Genomic DNA, 15923 nt, shown 5'->3' with positions numbered 1-15923 from the left:
CTTTCTGCATTAGGTTTTGCGACTCAGAAATTGCGAGTCGCTCGGAGTCGCAATTTCTGAGTCGCAAATCCTATTGTTGCTACATCTGGCCCTAAGTTTACTCATCTGAGGGGATAACATTGGTCAAGTGTGTGTGAAGTAGATGGAATACACTGACCGCAACTCACAGGAGGCACTGTTTGTCTGACTCCAAACACCAGAACAGTGTTTATTTGTTGAAGGACCCCTGTTTGGCAACTCTCAATGTAAGTTTACTCAGCTGGGAGGATACCATTTGTTTAGTGTGTGTGGTAGAGTGAGTGACATGAATGCTAAGGCCAGGAGGCTCTTTCAGTGTTACTACACTCACCACCATCTCACACACCCCATACTACTACAGGTTTTTCACCATTTGAGTTGTTTAGGGGTAGACGCCCCAATATTATACTTGAGCCATCGTGGGTTAACGTGTTCTTGGGAAATGAAAATTTAACTGTTGATGATAATATCAGAAAGGCAAGAGAAAATGTCAAAGCTAATAATCGCAAGATTTATTTTGATCATAAACATTTTGTTAAAGTGACCAAGGTAAATGTGGGGGATTGGGTCATGATTAAGCGTCCAGGTTTTCAGTCTGGTGGCAACAAGTTATCGAAACCAATGAAAGTCATTAAAATCTTCAACAATGCCATCAGAACGGACGACCACTGTGTATGGAATCTTAACCGTGTGGTTCTATATAGAGGAAAGGAGATGGGTGATGCAGAAGATACAGAAGAGAATGACAACTCAAGTTTGAGAAAAGACAACGGCTCCACTGATGACTTCTTAAGGAGATCTGATCGGAAAACGCAAAGACCTGCTTATCTAAAGGACTACATGTACCTTGTTTTTTTATTTACTTTATACCCTCATTTGTCATCATCCTTATGTATATAATTTGTGTAGTATATAAAGGGGGGGTGGTATTCTAATCCTCTGCATTCCAGGGTGATGTCAACCCTGACGTGGCTGTGGAATGCAGAGGACGGAGAGCAGAGAGCAGCGAGAGCGGTAGTTGGTGGCGGTGCTCCTCTTCTTTCCTCCGTGGTATGGCTGAGCTTTATTTCATTGTTACTTAGTAACAATAAATGAGTAATCTGTGTTTCTTGTGCCTCGGACTCTCTTTCCTTCACTCCCCTTTCGTTATCCTGAATAGAGATTTGCAGTTTCTATTAGTATCTGAAGTGGAATACTCAAAACATGAGACGCACACATGAAGGAGATGCTAAGATAAACACTTTATTAAGGCAAAAGTTGCTGGAGAAACATTTAAATACTCTACTGACAACATTTCCAAGGCAGACCTAGGTGTGTTTATCACATCATTTCTGGCCAGCATCTGTGAAATTGAATATTTTCAATGCAATGTAGTCTGATATCATTATTTTAGAAACTACTGCAACAAAAAATAAATCAGTGAATGTCACTTCTGAATGTTTGCTGTGATCTCTACATAGCTTTGTGCTGGGGATTCCTTTTTTTTATTTCTTGGTTGAATCCTTTAATCGTTAACATCATAATAGCTTATTAATAAAGACAACACCGTTTTATGAAAACGTTATGAAGATGATCTTGATAAAGAGTCAAGCCTACTGAGGTTATTTCGGGATATGAACACAATTATCGTAGGCCCTTGCCAAAAGAGGAAGGTGGGGAAATATTATTTTCTAAATAAGACAGTGCTTCTGACGATCAAAAGGGCTTGTTGGAAAGTCAGCTAAAGGTCAGGCATGACTGATATATGACTGAATCTACCAAAGCCCTTCCAGTCTTATAGAATACTTAGCCAGATGGCCACACCACCTTTGAACAACACTCTGCACATTTGAACCCACTAATAAACTTCTCATTTAGCAGTATGGGCATATAACATAAAGAAATGGGCAAAATTTTGGAAATTCAAAAGGACACATAAAATATAATTCCAGGGATCTTCTTCAGGTTTCAAAATGATAGCAGGTGGGTCAAACAACTTTGTGATGTGAGGATGAAGGAATCCTTGCTGGCTCCCTGCTGCCAAGTGTGTCTTTCAGTGCCCTGCAGAGGAAAGACAAATTAGAATAAATCAAAGGTACACCTTTGATTTCTTAAAGTTCACAGATGAGTGTGGTGTTTAGTGTGTGAGGTGTTTTTAGGTTTCAGGGATAGGTGGGATGTAAAATGCTGAGGATTTTAAGGTTCATGGATGGGCAGAATTTAGGGCCGGTGAGGGTTTTTAAGGTTCAATTATGTGTAGCGGCTGGGGTGGTGAAGAGATTTTAGGGTTGAGTATAGCATGAGTTTAGGGTGATGAGGGGTTTTAAGGATTCAATGATGAGTGGAGTTTAGATGTAGAAAGGGATTTTAGGGTTCTGGGATGAGTAGTTTAGGGTGATGACAAGTTCTTATGGATCATGGATGGCTGGTGTTTAAGGGAGCTATGTGTTTTTAGGGTTCGGGGATGTATGAAGTTTGGGTGTGCAAAGGTGTTTTAGATGTATGGAATGGGTAGGGATTAGGCATTGAAAGGTGTTTTTAGGTGTATGAATGGGTGACTTTATGGTTCACAGATGGTGGATTTTTGGGGTAGAAAGGGCTTTTAGGATTGAGGAAGTAGTGTATCTTAAGTGTGGTGGGGATGTAAGGAGTTGATGGTTTTTAGTGGTTATGAGGGGTCAGCAATAGATAGTGTTTACGAGTGGTGATGGGTCAGCAAACTAAAAGCATCCAAAGTATTTTTTTGACAATATAAAAACATATAAATATGAAATAAAGCCCCCTGAAGTAAAACACTGAAATAAGTATCTCAGACAAATTAGTTTCTAAAAGTAAGACCTGCGGCCATTGTAGTTACACTTCAAAAGTAAGCATTCAAAAGCCAAATTCAATCAAAACGACATTCTATGAATTGGTTTCTATGAATAGGTAAATGCCATCGATCTTGACAATTTTCACTAAACCGTTTAGAAGAAATGGTTTCTCAGTAAAGGTATTTCATGAAATTGTTCATCTATGTTATCACATACAAACAATTTCTAAGTCTTCATAATGTTCCATTCTATCATGTGTCTTCTAAATGGAAATAGGCAAGTGAGAACAGTACACAGAGTAGCATAAAGATACATCAGTCACACTCAATGATATCATAATAGCACAGTGCACAAGTTTCCCAGGGTCATAAGTGAGAAATTCAGAATAGTACCAGGATATGGTGCAATGGAAGAGATTGTCTTTCTAAAACAAATACCAATCTGGCCTTTCATTAATGTTAAGGAGAGTTGGGAAAGCATGGCTTTTGCCTCCTTCCCCTTGGTCTGGCCAGTTACAGTATGCCCAAAACTTTCCTGTCTTCCCAATTGTACAGAGTAGCTCCAATGTTCTAGTATACATTATCTAGGTACAGAAGAAAGGATTTCGTATACCCACCTACAAGCCTAAAGATGAGTGTATTTCACTCAAGCATTGACAATTGTGCAACATATTTGCACTCTATTGCTTTGACCAAAGGCAATGTTCTTGTATTACCAAATGGGACATTTGCACCATTTTCCCTGCCTTTCCAGATGTCTGTATAATATTCAGGCACACTTAATCACTACAAGTACTAGTTATATATAAAACTAAAGCTCTCTTGAGGAAGTCGGCAACTCCTGTAGGGGTTACAATGATGCTGCACCCATGGCTTGGTAGCAGTGGTGTTGTTGGGGTTGTTGCTTGTGACCATGACCCCCATGTTCCAATAGGAAGGTGACTTGGATTGTTGGGGCTGTCACCTGTGCAACTGACATTGTGGGCTGTTATCTGAGTATGTGAACCCCTGTGTGGTAGAAGAAGGCTATCAACACTGTTTAGGCCATTGCGAGCAGGATATGACCCAATTGGGGCTGATGTCCGCAAGGGTGACCCACATGGGCCTAGAGGGGGCCAATAACACTATTTGGCCAATCGTCATGTCAGTGGAGTCCCCCAGCCAGTGGTGAGGCTCAGGAACAAGACCAGAAGACATGTGCAGGGTCTGCTGAGAAGAAAGAGTTGTTGCACCCAGAAGCTGTTGTCAATTCTGACCATCCCAGCTCGTTGATACTAGCCAATCACTGAAAGGGCGTGGTGTGAGCTGCTCAGTGTGGAGTGCAAGGGAAAGAATAATTCCGGCTCCTGAGCTCTTCTGTAGGCCACCATCTGAATAAGGTGAGACCAGCACTGGAGGCATGTGTGACACTTGTTGGAGCTTGGCATTTTACTACCCGAAGACATGAAAAACTTTCAAGGCCAAAGCCAGACTTTGATGTGAATTGCTAATGCAGGCAGCACTTGGGGTCAACTCCTAGAATCCTCCAGGGACACAGAATATAGAGTGAAGGAGAAGGGAGAGAGAGGACCTAAAGTAGGGAAGCATTGCCTTGACAGGTACTAAAGCGCTAGCCTTGAGAGAATACTATGTGGATTGTTTAGTGTGCTGCGTTTAGCATGTGTAACACATCCTGCTCTCACACTAAAGATCAGTAGTGGACTGGATCATATTTGGGTCACTGAGCAGAGTATTTTGAGCTATGAGCCCTCACATATCTTGCACATAACTCCCCTTAAAGATCTTTGGACTGCTCAACCAACGCTAACACTGAGATTCAATTGGTGAAGGGTAGTACTTGGCCCGGTTTCTCTGGACCCATAGCAGGTCAGCCCCTAGGCCATCAGGACTAAAAGGCCACAACCCTCAAGGTTGCACTTAATAACTCCTGCCTGCCCTCTGACAAGGGTTCTGACAGCAGGTTTAATGATCCCCTCCAGCATTATGCCCACACTGGTTTCAGTTTCATCCAAGGGTACATCTTGCACTGGAAGTGTGCAGGGGTACCTGCCACACGAGGAGTGCTTCACTGTACATGAATACACACTGCTTGTCAGCTCATCTGTGTTCCAGCTGCTTTTAGCTGCAACCTGCCTGCCAGTACCACTATTTTCTAATAGTTTGGTCTCCTTCACCCCCATTGCGACAAAATGTTTGGCCTTGGCCCAGGAACACCATAGATCATCTAGTAAAGGCCAAGCGCCTCCCATAGTGTGAGAGTGGACTGCTGTGCATGCAGCTGTTTGGGGACCTAATACTGAAAGGGCATTGAGATGGTGGTGTGTGGGACTGTTTTCAGTTTCTATGATTGTCTTGGCATGCCTTGGGTATTGGTTTCGGTATGTTCAGAGGTGCCTATTTCCTGTTGTTCTTACAACGCGGATATTATCTCCTTGGCCATGGCTCTGTTCTGGGCTGCATGCAGCCCTGTGGCATTCCCTGCCCTATTCATTCTGATTGTGATACATCTGATTCTGTGTCCTGGCTCCATCTTGACATAGTTTTTAGTGACTCCTTTCTTTGTGTCTGGGGAATGATTCTGAGTCTCAAAGTTGCTGTTTTCTCATTCTTAAGCATGCTCTGGGGCCTCCTGCCTTGTATGCATTCCTGCCTGTGTCCATACCTCGAGGATCCTATTCCTTACCTGTTAATTCTGACTTACAGGGTCTTTTGGTCACTCCTGAGCTTGTTGACGGTCACAAATGGACACCTGGCCTCCTTTTTGTCAAGGTCGACCAAGACTGTCTCCTTTTCTGTGGAATGGAAGAGAAAATGGCTTTGTTTCTGCTGGTTTTGTTTGCTGTCTTTGGATGATCAGGTGAGAGGCAGATTGGCCTCCAGACTAAATGTTTCTTCCTGTTTCAATTTCTGCGACTGGTCCTTCCTTCCCTCTCAGTTTCTGGACTCATTCCTGTGCTTGTAGAGTGAACAAACCCTATATTTGTGCTACAGCTTTCTGCTCATCTTACCTGCCTTTAGACAGGGTTCCTTTTTGGGGTCTTTGTGTTATTCCTTTATTTGGACTGAGTCCTTGTTTCCTGCTCCATCTATGCCTTTGTTCTACACCTCTCGTCTGTCCTGTGCTTACCTTCCAGTTGTTTCCACCAAATTTCAGTCCTGCTTGCCTCTCACTGGATGTGTGGATCTTCCCTCTCACTCCAGGTGTGGGGGCCTTGTCCTTGATTTGTCCCTTTTCTAGAGTCTTTTCTTCCTAGTTTGTAGTCGTTGTTGGACCATTGTTCTGGTCTTATTTGGCCTGGGTTTGCTGTTTCAGCTAGTATTTGTGGATGCCCCTTTTGTAGTGTGGCAGCCAAAGCTCTGTTTTTTTCCTGACATAGCTTTGCTGCTCTGACTGGTATTTTGGAAGTGGTCTTACTGTAGAGATTCAGTGGCGTTCTTAGCTGTAGTGCATGGGTTGCCTTGGATAGGCTTGTCTAGCTGACAGGTGGGCATCACTCACTTTTGTAAAAAAAAATTCAGATGTTTTCTGATAGCTTCCAAGTGACATCTTTACTATCTAGGATACTGTTCCCTTGTTTGGTTTCCTTCTTTGCTGGTTTGTACTCTGCTCAACATTTCTGAGGTTTGTCATTTTGGGGTGCCAGGAGTTGGTTTCCAAGTTTAGTACATCCTTAAGTAGGTAAGTACTGGTGTGATGGAGACAAATGTGGTGGTAATATCCCAATTACTTACAGTTAATCTCCCTTACTTTGAGCCCTAGACTTCCTTGTTTCAGTCCTCAATCTTGCATTCAAATCTTTCTGGGCCTCTGACATAGTTGGTATTCTATAGGGAATGGGGTGTTTATTGTTTGGTACCTGACAGGTGAAATCTTTAGGGAATTAGAGTCCTACGGGTAAAAGCAACCAACCTCTAGGTGGAAAAGGAAAACAGATTTATTGCCCGTTGTGAAACAGAGAATTCTCTGTTTTGGGCCAGGACTCCATTTTATTGAATATTGAGGGAGATGACTACAGTGGGGGTTGACTGTCTCTGTGATACTGAGATGTTCAGAAATGGTTATGGAGTTGAGTTTAACAATTTTGCAAGAGAAGCTGATGTTAATTTGTGGTGGTAGTCATGGGCTGGTATTGGTAACAGTGAGCGACAAAGTTGCCATGGTGGTATAGTAGACTGTCAGCAAAGAAACTTGAGAAGATAGGCTAGGCTTAATGGATAGCCTCTGGGTGTGCAGGCTCCTGAAAGAAGGACAATCACATCAGCTCAAAAGTGAACCAGAGCTGTGTCATAGCCTTTACACAAAGGAGTTGGAAGACAGACAATGTTGTGCCTGCCATCTGGCTCACTTAAGTGACTTCTTTATATATGATTTTGGGACAAAAGCTATTTTTAACTTGACATATGTAATACAGAAATGAAGCTGCTTCCCTCAAACTTCATATTATACATTCATGCCCCCAATACAGTGCCAGCAAGCTAGCACAATGACACATGTGTAGGAGGCTGGCCTGATCTGTAATGAGTACCTATGGTGCTTACACCTTATACCAGGTCCAGTTATCCCGTATTAGTGAAATGTAGGCAGTGTCTAGAAGCCAGGTGTAGGAGGCTGGCCTGGCTTATAGTGGGTACCTTGTGGTAATTACACCTTGTGCCAGGTCCAGTTATCCCTTATTAGTAGATTAGAGGTGTTCTAGCAGCTTAGGCTGATAAAGGTAGCTATAGCAGAGCAGCTTAGGCTGAACTAGGAGACATGCAAAGCTCCTACTATACCACTTATATCACTTAGTACTATATCACAAGAAAACACAATACTCAGAGTTACTAAAAATAAAGGTACTTTATTTTAGTGACAATATGCCAAAAGTATCTCAGAGGATATACTCCCTTAGGAGGTAAGTAATATACACAAAATATATGCACACAAACCAAAATCAGGTAAGTAACAGTTAGAAAAGTAGAGCAAACAATGTAGAATCACAATAGAATGCAATAGGAAGAAATAGGCCTAGGGGCATCACAAACCATATACTCCAAAAGTGGAATGCGAACCACGAATGGACCCCAGGCCTAGTGTAGTGTGTAGAGGGTCACTGGGAGTGTAAGAAAACACTACGGGTATCCAAGATACTCCCCCCTAAGACCCTGAAAAGTATGAGTAAAGTTACCCTACTACCCCAGAAAGACAGTAAAGTCGAGATAGGGGATTCTGCAAGGACAACAACTGACTGCAAAACACTGAAGATGGATTCCTGGACCTGAGGACTTGTAAAGGAAGGGGACCAAGTCCAAGAGTCACACAAGTGTCCAGGGGGGGCAGAAGCCCACTAAACTCCGGATGAAGGCGCAAAAGGGCTGCCTACGGGCAGAAGAAGCCAAAGATTCTGCAACAACGGAAGGTGCCAGGAACTTCTCCTTTGGTCAGAAGATGTCCCACGGCGTGCTGGGGGATGCAGAGTTGTTTCCACGAAGAAAGACTGCAAACAAGCCTTGCTAGCTGCAAGAGTTGCAGTTGAGGATTTTGGGAGCTGCTAGGGCCCAGGAAGAACCAGGAGGTCGCCCCTTGGAGGATGAGACAGACGGGGCACTCAGCAATACAGAGAGCCATGCAGAAGCAGGCAGCACCCGCAGAAGCACCTGAACAGGCACTTAGAAGCTCTGAGGACAGCGGTTGACTCAGAGTCACAAAGGAGGGTCCCACGACGTTGGAGTCCAACTCAGCGAGTTGGGCAATGCAGAACGGAGTGCTGGGGACCTGGGCTAGGCTGTGCCTGAAGGAAGTCTTGCAAAAGTGCACATAAGCCCGAGCAGCTGCAGTTCACGCTGTACACAGGATTACTGTCTAGCGTGGGGAGGCAAGGACTTACCTCCACCAAATTTGGGCAAAAGGGCCACTGGACTGTTGAAGAAACTTGGACCCAGCTCCTGTGTTCCAGGGACCACGCTCGTCAGGATGAGAGGAGTCCCAGAGGACCGGTGATGCAGAGGTTTGGTGTCTGCGTTAGCAGGGGGAAGATTCCGGCGACCCACTGGAGATTTCTTCTTGGCTTCCAGTGCAGGGTAAAGGCAGACACCCCTCAGAGCATGCACCACTAGGAAACAGTCAAGAAAGCCAGCAGGATGAGGCGCTACAATGTTGCTGGTGGTCTTCCTGCTATTTTGTTGTGGTTATGCAGGCGTCCTGGAGCAGTCAACGGTCGATCCTTGGCAGAAGTCGAAGAGGGAAGTGCAGAGGAACTCAGGTGAGCTCTTGCATTCGTTATCTGGTGAGATACCCACAGGAAAGACACTAAATAGCCCTCCGAGGAGGATTAGCTACAGAGAAAGGTAAGCACCTATCAGGAGGGGTCTCTGACGTCACCTGCTGGCACTGGCCACTCAGAGCTGTCCCTTGTGCCCTCAGACCTCTGCATCCAAGATGGTAGAGATCTGGACACACTGGAGGAGCTCTGGTGACTCCACCTGGGAGGTGCTGGTCAGGGGAGTGGTCACTCCCCTTCCCTTTGTCCGGTTTTGCGACAGCGCAGGGCTTGGGGGATCCCTGAACTGGTGTAGACTGGCTTATGCAGAGAGGGCACCATCTGTGCCCTTCAAAGCATTTCCAGAGGCCAGGAGAGGCAACTTCTCCCAGGCCCTTCACACCTATTTCCAAAGGGAGAGGGTGTTACTCAGAAGAAATCCTTTGTTCTGTCTTCCTGGGACCAGGCTGCCCAGACCCCAGGGGGCAGAAACCTGTCTGAGGGGTTGACAGCAGCAGTAGCTGCAGTGGAGACCCCAGAAAGTCAGTTTGGCAGTACCCGGGCTCTATGCTGGAGACCCGGGGATGCATGGAATTGTCACACCAATACCAGAATGGTAATGGTGAATGGTGACCACTCCCCTGACCAGCACCTCCCAGGGGGAGTGCCCAGAGCTCCTCCAGTGTGTCCAGATCTCTGCCATCTTGGATGCAGAGGTGTGAGGGCACAATGGACAGCTTTGAGTGCCCAGTGCCAGCAGGTGACGACAGAGACCCCTCCTGATAGGTGCTTAGCTTTCTCTGTAGCTAATCCTCCTCTGAGGGCTATTTAGGGTCTTTCCTGTGGGTATCTCACCAGATAACGAATGCAAGAGCTCACCAGAGTTCCTCTGCACTTCCCTCTTCGACTTCTGCCAAGGATCGACCGCTGACTGCTCCAGGACACCTGCATAACCACAACAAAATAGCAAGAAGAATGGTATTGGGGTGACAATTCCATGATCCCAGACATGTTGCATGGCCATGTTCGGAGTTACCATTGTGACGCTACATATAGGTATTGACCTATATGTAGTGCACGCGTGTAATGGTGTCCCCGCACTCACAAAGTCCGGGGAATTTGCCCTGAACAATGTGGGGACACCATGGCTAGTGCCAGGGTGCCCACACACTAAGTAACTTTGCACCTAACCTTCACCAAGTGAGGGTTAGACATATAGGTGACTTATAAGTTACTTATGTGCAGTGTAAAATGGCTGTGAAATAACGTGGACGTTATTTCACTCAGGCTGCAGTGGCAGTCCTGTGTAAGAATTTTCTGAGCTCCCTATGGGTGGCAAAAGAAATGCTGCAGCCCATAGGGATCTCCTGGAACCCCAATACCCTGGGTAGCTATGTACCATATACAAGGGGATTATAAGGGTGTTCCAGTGTGCCAATGAGAATTGGTCAAATTAGTCACTAGCCTGCAGTGACAATTTTAAAAGCAGAGAGAGCATAAACACTGAGGTTCTGGTTAGCAGAGCCTCAGTGATACAGTTAGGCACCACACATAGAACACATACAGGGCATACCTTATGAGCACTGGGTCCTGACTAGCAGGATCCCAGTGACACAGAGGCAAAAACAAACATACATACAGTAAAAATGGGGGTAACATGCCAGACAAGATGGTACTTTCCGACACAACTCCCCCCCCCCGAACGAGGGACAATAAGGCTAACCTTGCCCAAATGAGTCTTCATTGTCTAAGTGGAAATATCTGAAGAGTCCATCTGCATTGGAGTCAGTACTCCCAGGTCTATGTTCCACTGCATAGTCCATTCCCTGTAGGGATATGGACGACCTCAACAAATTAGGGTTTTCACCTTTCATTTGTTTCAGCCAAAGTAGACGTTTGTGGTCTGTCTGAACAATCACGTGAGTACCAAACAGGTATGGTCTCAACTTTTTCAGTGCCCAGACCAGAGCAAAGGCCTCCCTCTCTATGGCAGACCAACACTTTTCTCTAGGGGTCAACCTCCTGCTGATAAAAGCAACAGGTTGATCCTGGCCCTCAGTATTTAGCTGTGATAGCACTGCCCCAACCCCTAATTCAGAAGCATCAGTCTGGGCTATGAATTGTTTGGAGTAGCAAGGGCTTTTTAGGACAGGTGCGGAGCACATGGCCTATTTGAGCTCATCAAAAGCTTTTTGACAGCTAGCTGTCCACAATACCTTTTTAGGCATCTTTTTGCTAGTGAAATCGTTAAGCGGGGCTGCTATGGAGCCATAATTCTTGATGAATCTCCTATAGTACCCTGTAAGGCCTAAAAAGGCTCTCACCTGGGTTTGAGTTGTTGGGGGAGTCCATTTCATAATGGTCTGGATCTTCCCCTGCAGTGGTGCAATCTGTTCCCCACCTACCAGGTGGCCCAGATAAACCACTTCCCCCTGCCCTATCTTGCACTTTGAGGCCTTGATATTGAGGCCTGCCTTTTGGAGGGCCTCCAAAACGTTCCATAGGTGGACCAGGTGATCATCTCAGGTAGAGTTAAAGACAGCTATATCATCTAGATATGCTGCACTAAAAGCTTCTAACCCTTGCAGGACTGTGTTCACCAACCTTTGAAAAGTGGCAGGTGCATTTTTCAGACCAAAGGGCATTACTGTAAATTGATAGTGCCCTCCAATCATTGAAAATGAAGTCTTTGGTTTAGCATCTTCTGATAGCCTAATATACCAATACCCTGCAGTTAGATCAAAAGACTTTAGATGCTTGGCAGAAGCCAGTGTATCTATGAGCTCATCTGCCCTGTGTATAGGGTGAGCATCTGTCCTGGTTGCTTGGTTGAGCGCTCTATAATCAACACAAAACCTCAACTCTCTTTTTCCATCTTTAGTGTGAGGTTTTGGGACAAGCACAACTGGGCTAGCCCAGGGGATTTCTGAAGGCTCAATCACCCCTAAGTCTAACATTTTCTGCACCTCTTGTTTAATTCAGTCCCTGACATGGCCAGGCTGCATATATATATATATTACGTTTGACAGGTAAACTGTATCCAGTATTGATAGTGTGTTCACACCAAGTAGTAGTACTTGGTGTCAGTGAAAAGAGTTCAGAAAACTGACTTAAGTGATTAACACAGATGTCTTTCTGTTCGGCAGTAAGACAATCTGCTAAGACCACTCCCTCCACTAAGCTATCAGCCTCAATGGTGGAGAAGGGATCAGGGAGAGGGTCACTCTCTGCTTCCTGTCCCTCATCAGTTGCCATGAGCAGGGTGAGATCAGCCCTGTCATAGTAGGGTATAAGGCGGTTGATATGTAGTACCCTAAGGGGACTCCTGGCAGTGCCAAGGTCTACCAAGTAGGCAATCTCACCCTTTTTCTCAACAATTAGATGGGGTTCACTCCATTTGTCCTCAGTGCTCTTGGTGCCACAGGTTCCAATACCCACACCTTCTGTCCTGGGTGGTACTGAGTCAGGACAGCCTTCTGGTCATGCCATTGCTTTTGCAGCTCCTGGCTGGCCTGAAGGTTTTTACTGTACTTTTCATATACTCAGCCATTCTTGATCTTAGGCCAAGTACACAATGTCCCCTTTAGGAGCTTTTAAAGGTTGTTCCAAACTCTCCTTAACAAGAGCAAGGGGACCTCTCTCAGGGTGCCCAAAGAGGAGTTCAAAGAGGCTGAAGCCCACTCCTTATTGGGGTACCTCCCTGTAAGCAAAAAGGAGGCAAGGCAACAGGACACCCCATCTCCTTCTGAGCTTTTCAGGGAGTCCCATTATCATACCTTTGAGAGTTTTATTAAACCTCTCAACCAGACCATTTGTTTGTGGATGGTAAGGAGTTGTAAACTTGTAAGTTACACCGCACCTGTGAGAAAACAGGGCTGATTGCAGAGGCCCCATAACTTTTTGCCCCCATTTTCCACTTTTTGCTGGTGTTTTCCTGACTTTAAAGGTGCCCTGGGTACTGCTAACCAGTCCCAGGGCCTGTGCTCTGTGTAAAATGGATATACAAATTAGGCTAATTATAAGTGGCTAAGTTAACCTACCAATAAGTCCCTAGTATATGGTAGGGCATGTAGGTTTAGGGACCACAGCATAGGTGGTGCACACCTAGGTGCATTGCTGAGGTGCCCAGTGTCATTTTAAAAGCAAGCCTGCCTTGCTGGCTGCTTTTAAATTAAAGTTATATGCAAATTCGACTTTGGAATTAAAGGTACTTCCAAAGTCTTAAACTACCTTATTTTTACATATAAGTCACCCCTAAGGTGTGCCCTATGTGCCCCTAGGGCTGGGTGCCATGTAACTATAAGCAGGGACTTTATAAAAATAGATTTATAAGCCCTGGTGAGGTAAAAACAGCCAAATTCGTTTTTCCCTCATTGAAGTAAATGACCTTCATAGGCTAGAATGGGCAGACTTTATTTTAAGTTTTAAAGTCTCCTTAAATGTTACATACCAAGAATTTGGTATCAAATTAATTGTTGTAATAAATCCCACAACTTCCAGTTGTTGGATTTAATATAACTTGTTCAGGTAAAAAGTTTAGACTTTACCTAAAAAGTTGCCAATTTCAGCTCTGCATTGTTTTTGCTGCTGTGCTCTGATTGGCCAGCCTGCAGCAGCTTCTGCCAGGCTGCCTTGATGAGGTGTGAAGTGGCCAGGCTTCACACAAAGGAATGTGCTTGGGGGAGAGAATCTCCCCTCAGCAGATTGTGAGGCAGGAAGGGGGAGGGCTGCCAAACTGGTCTTCAAAGGCAGAGAAGGACATTTGCAGCACCCAGCAACACCCCCACATCCTGCAACCCCAGACAGCTAGGTGCCCCCTTGATTAGATTAGGAGAGGGCAGGAGAGGGGTGTGTTTATGATTTTTAGCCACACCAGTGGGTGGGCTCAGCCAGATGTAACCTCCAAAAATCAGATTCATCCATGTTGGATTTTTAGAGACTGTTGCCTTCTGGGATGGATTTTTGCCACACTTCCCAGGAAGTGGTCATCACAGGGGGACGACCCTGTCCCTGATTGGAGAACCAGGGCCCCCCTGCTTTTCACCCAGGAGCAAGGATAAAACTGGCAGACCTGCACCCACACCTCAGATCCCTACCAGATTTCAACAAGAAAGGAACTAAAGGAGAAGAAGGACTGCCCTGCTGGACCCCTGGCCTGCACCTGGAACCTGCACTCAGAAGGACTGCACCAGCTGCACACTTGGGCTTCACCACAAGAAGGACTTTGCCTGGCTTCAACTGGTTCAAGGAGGGACTCCCTGTTTGCTACAGGTGAAAAATTGATAACCAGAGTCCCCTGCACCAACTCCTGAAGAAAGCGACCAGCTGACCACTGTCCAGTGGCCAAAAAGGAGTTTGCGCCAGGTGCATTCTGGGAGTTGAAGTCCGCACCCCCCAAGGACCATCACAGAACTTCTGGACCCTTGGGGTGAGCTGTGGACCCCAAAAGAACCTTAAAAGAACATCTGGGTGAAGCCCCAGAAGTTTGGAAAAGATTTGAGAATTTTTGGAAAAAAGCTCCAGAGAGGGACCGACTCGCCGCGGAAATTTTAACCGGCTTGCCTCAACCGCGACCCAGCCTGACTTCGTGGTTCGTCCCGGTAAAGAAAAACATCCAAAAAAGAGACTAAGTCCGAACATAAAAAGTTGACCGGGACCTCCCAGCCATCGTATCCGAGAAGGGCTCCATGGACGTCGGATCAAGATCCAGGTTTACCCTGGTCGAAGGATTTTCATCTCGAAAAAACGACTAAGTCCGAAGGTAAAAGTCTCCACCGAGGAAACCCACATCGCGTATCCGGACAAGGGCTCCAGGAGGTCGGATTCAACTGGCAGGTTCGTCCCGGTGAAGAAAAACTTCAAAATAAAGACTAAGTCAGAAGGTAACTTTTTAACCGAGGCCTCCCGCGACCTGTAGCCGAGCAGGGCTCCATCGCGGTCGGCCTGAAAGTTTGACTTTGCCCCGGTCGAGGTGCAACCAGATGACCCGATTGGCGCTTTTTGTTTCTAAGCGCTAGAAAAGTAATAATTCTTTAAAAATTCATATCTCCGGTTCCCCTGAACCGATTTTAATCGTTTTTGTGTCATTTTAAAGATAAAAATATAAACTATTTTTATAAATTGGTTTTGGATTTTTAAACTGTTTCCTGTGTTTTATTTAATTACTGTTTTGTGATATTTGAATGCTTTACACTTTGTCTCCTAAGTTAAGCCTTGACGCTCGTTGCCAAGCTACCAAGGGTTGAGCTGGGATTAATTTACTGAGACCTAACTGTACCTATGTGGAGGTTAGTGGCTTGTTGCTAGGTGTAGGTACCTACCTGCCCTACCAATAACCCATTTTCCAACCTTCCACATTGTCTTGAGGTATGCAGACATGAAGTTAATACCTCTGTCTGACACCACTTCCTTAGCAAAACCCACTCAGGAAAAGACTCCCAGGAGGGCCTTTGCCACTGCAGGAGCTGTAGTGGTCCTTAATGGAATAGCTTCAGGATACCTAGTGGCATGGTCCACTACCACTAAGATAAATCTATTGCTTGAAGCTGTTGGAGGGTCAAGGGGGCCAACTATGTCAACCCCTACCCTTTCAAAGGGCACCCCAACCACTGGAAGTGGAATTAAGGGGGCCTTTGGGGTGCCACCAGTCTTGCCACAGGCTTGGCAGGTCACACAAGAGCGACAAAACTCTTTGGTGTCCTCTGATATATGAGGCCAGTGAAACAGGGGAACCAGCATGTCCCAAGTTTTACTCTGGCCCAAATGCCCAACCAAAGGAATGTCATGTGGCAAGGTAAGAAGAAACTCTCTGTATTGCAAGGGAATAACCAATCTGCTGGCAGATCCAGGTTTAGGGTCCCTTGACTCAGTATACA

The 15923-nt window shown here is 45.6% G+C and overlaps 1 protein-coding gene across 6 annotated transcripts in view; it reads right to left on the bottom strand.

Annotated features, from left to right (window-relative positions):
• Window positions 1-1240: 1240 nt before the first annotated feature.
• LOC138300183 (LWamide neuropeptides-like) overlaps window positions 1241-15923 on the bottom strand; it is a 342764-nt gene continuing 328081 nt past the window's right edge. For all 6 annotated transcript variants that reach the window (XM_069239164.1, XM_069239162.1, XM_069239168.1 and 3 more), the window contains one exon: window positions 1241-2058. In XM_069239164.1, coding sequence (XP_069095265.1) covers window positions 2051-2058 — 8 coding nt within the window. In that variant the 3' untranslated portion in view covers window positions 1241-2050. The remainder of the gene's footprint in view (window positions 2059-15923) is intronic.

Source organism: Pleurodeles waltl, chromosome 6, assembly GCF_031143425.1.
Source record: "Pleurodeles waltl isolate 20211129_DDA chromosome 6, aPleWal1.hap1.20221129, whole genome shotgun sequence".
Classification (NCBI taxonomy): domain Eukaryota; kingdom Metazoa; phylum Chordata; class Amphibia; order Caudata; family Salamandridae; genus Pleurodeles; species Pleurodeles waltl.
This window is presented reverse-complemented; position numbering and strand designations above follow the sequence as displayed.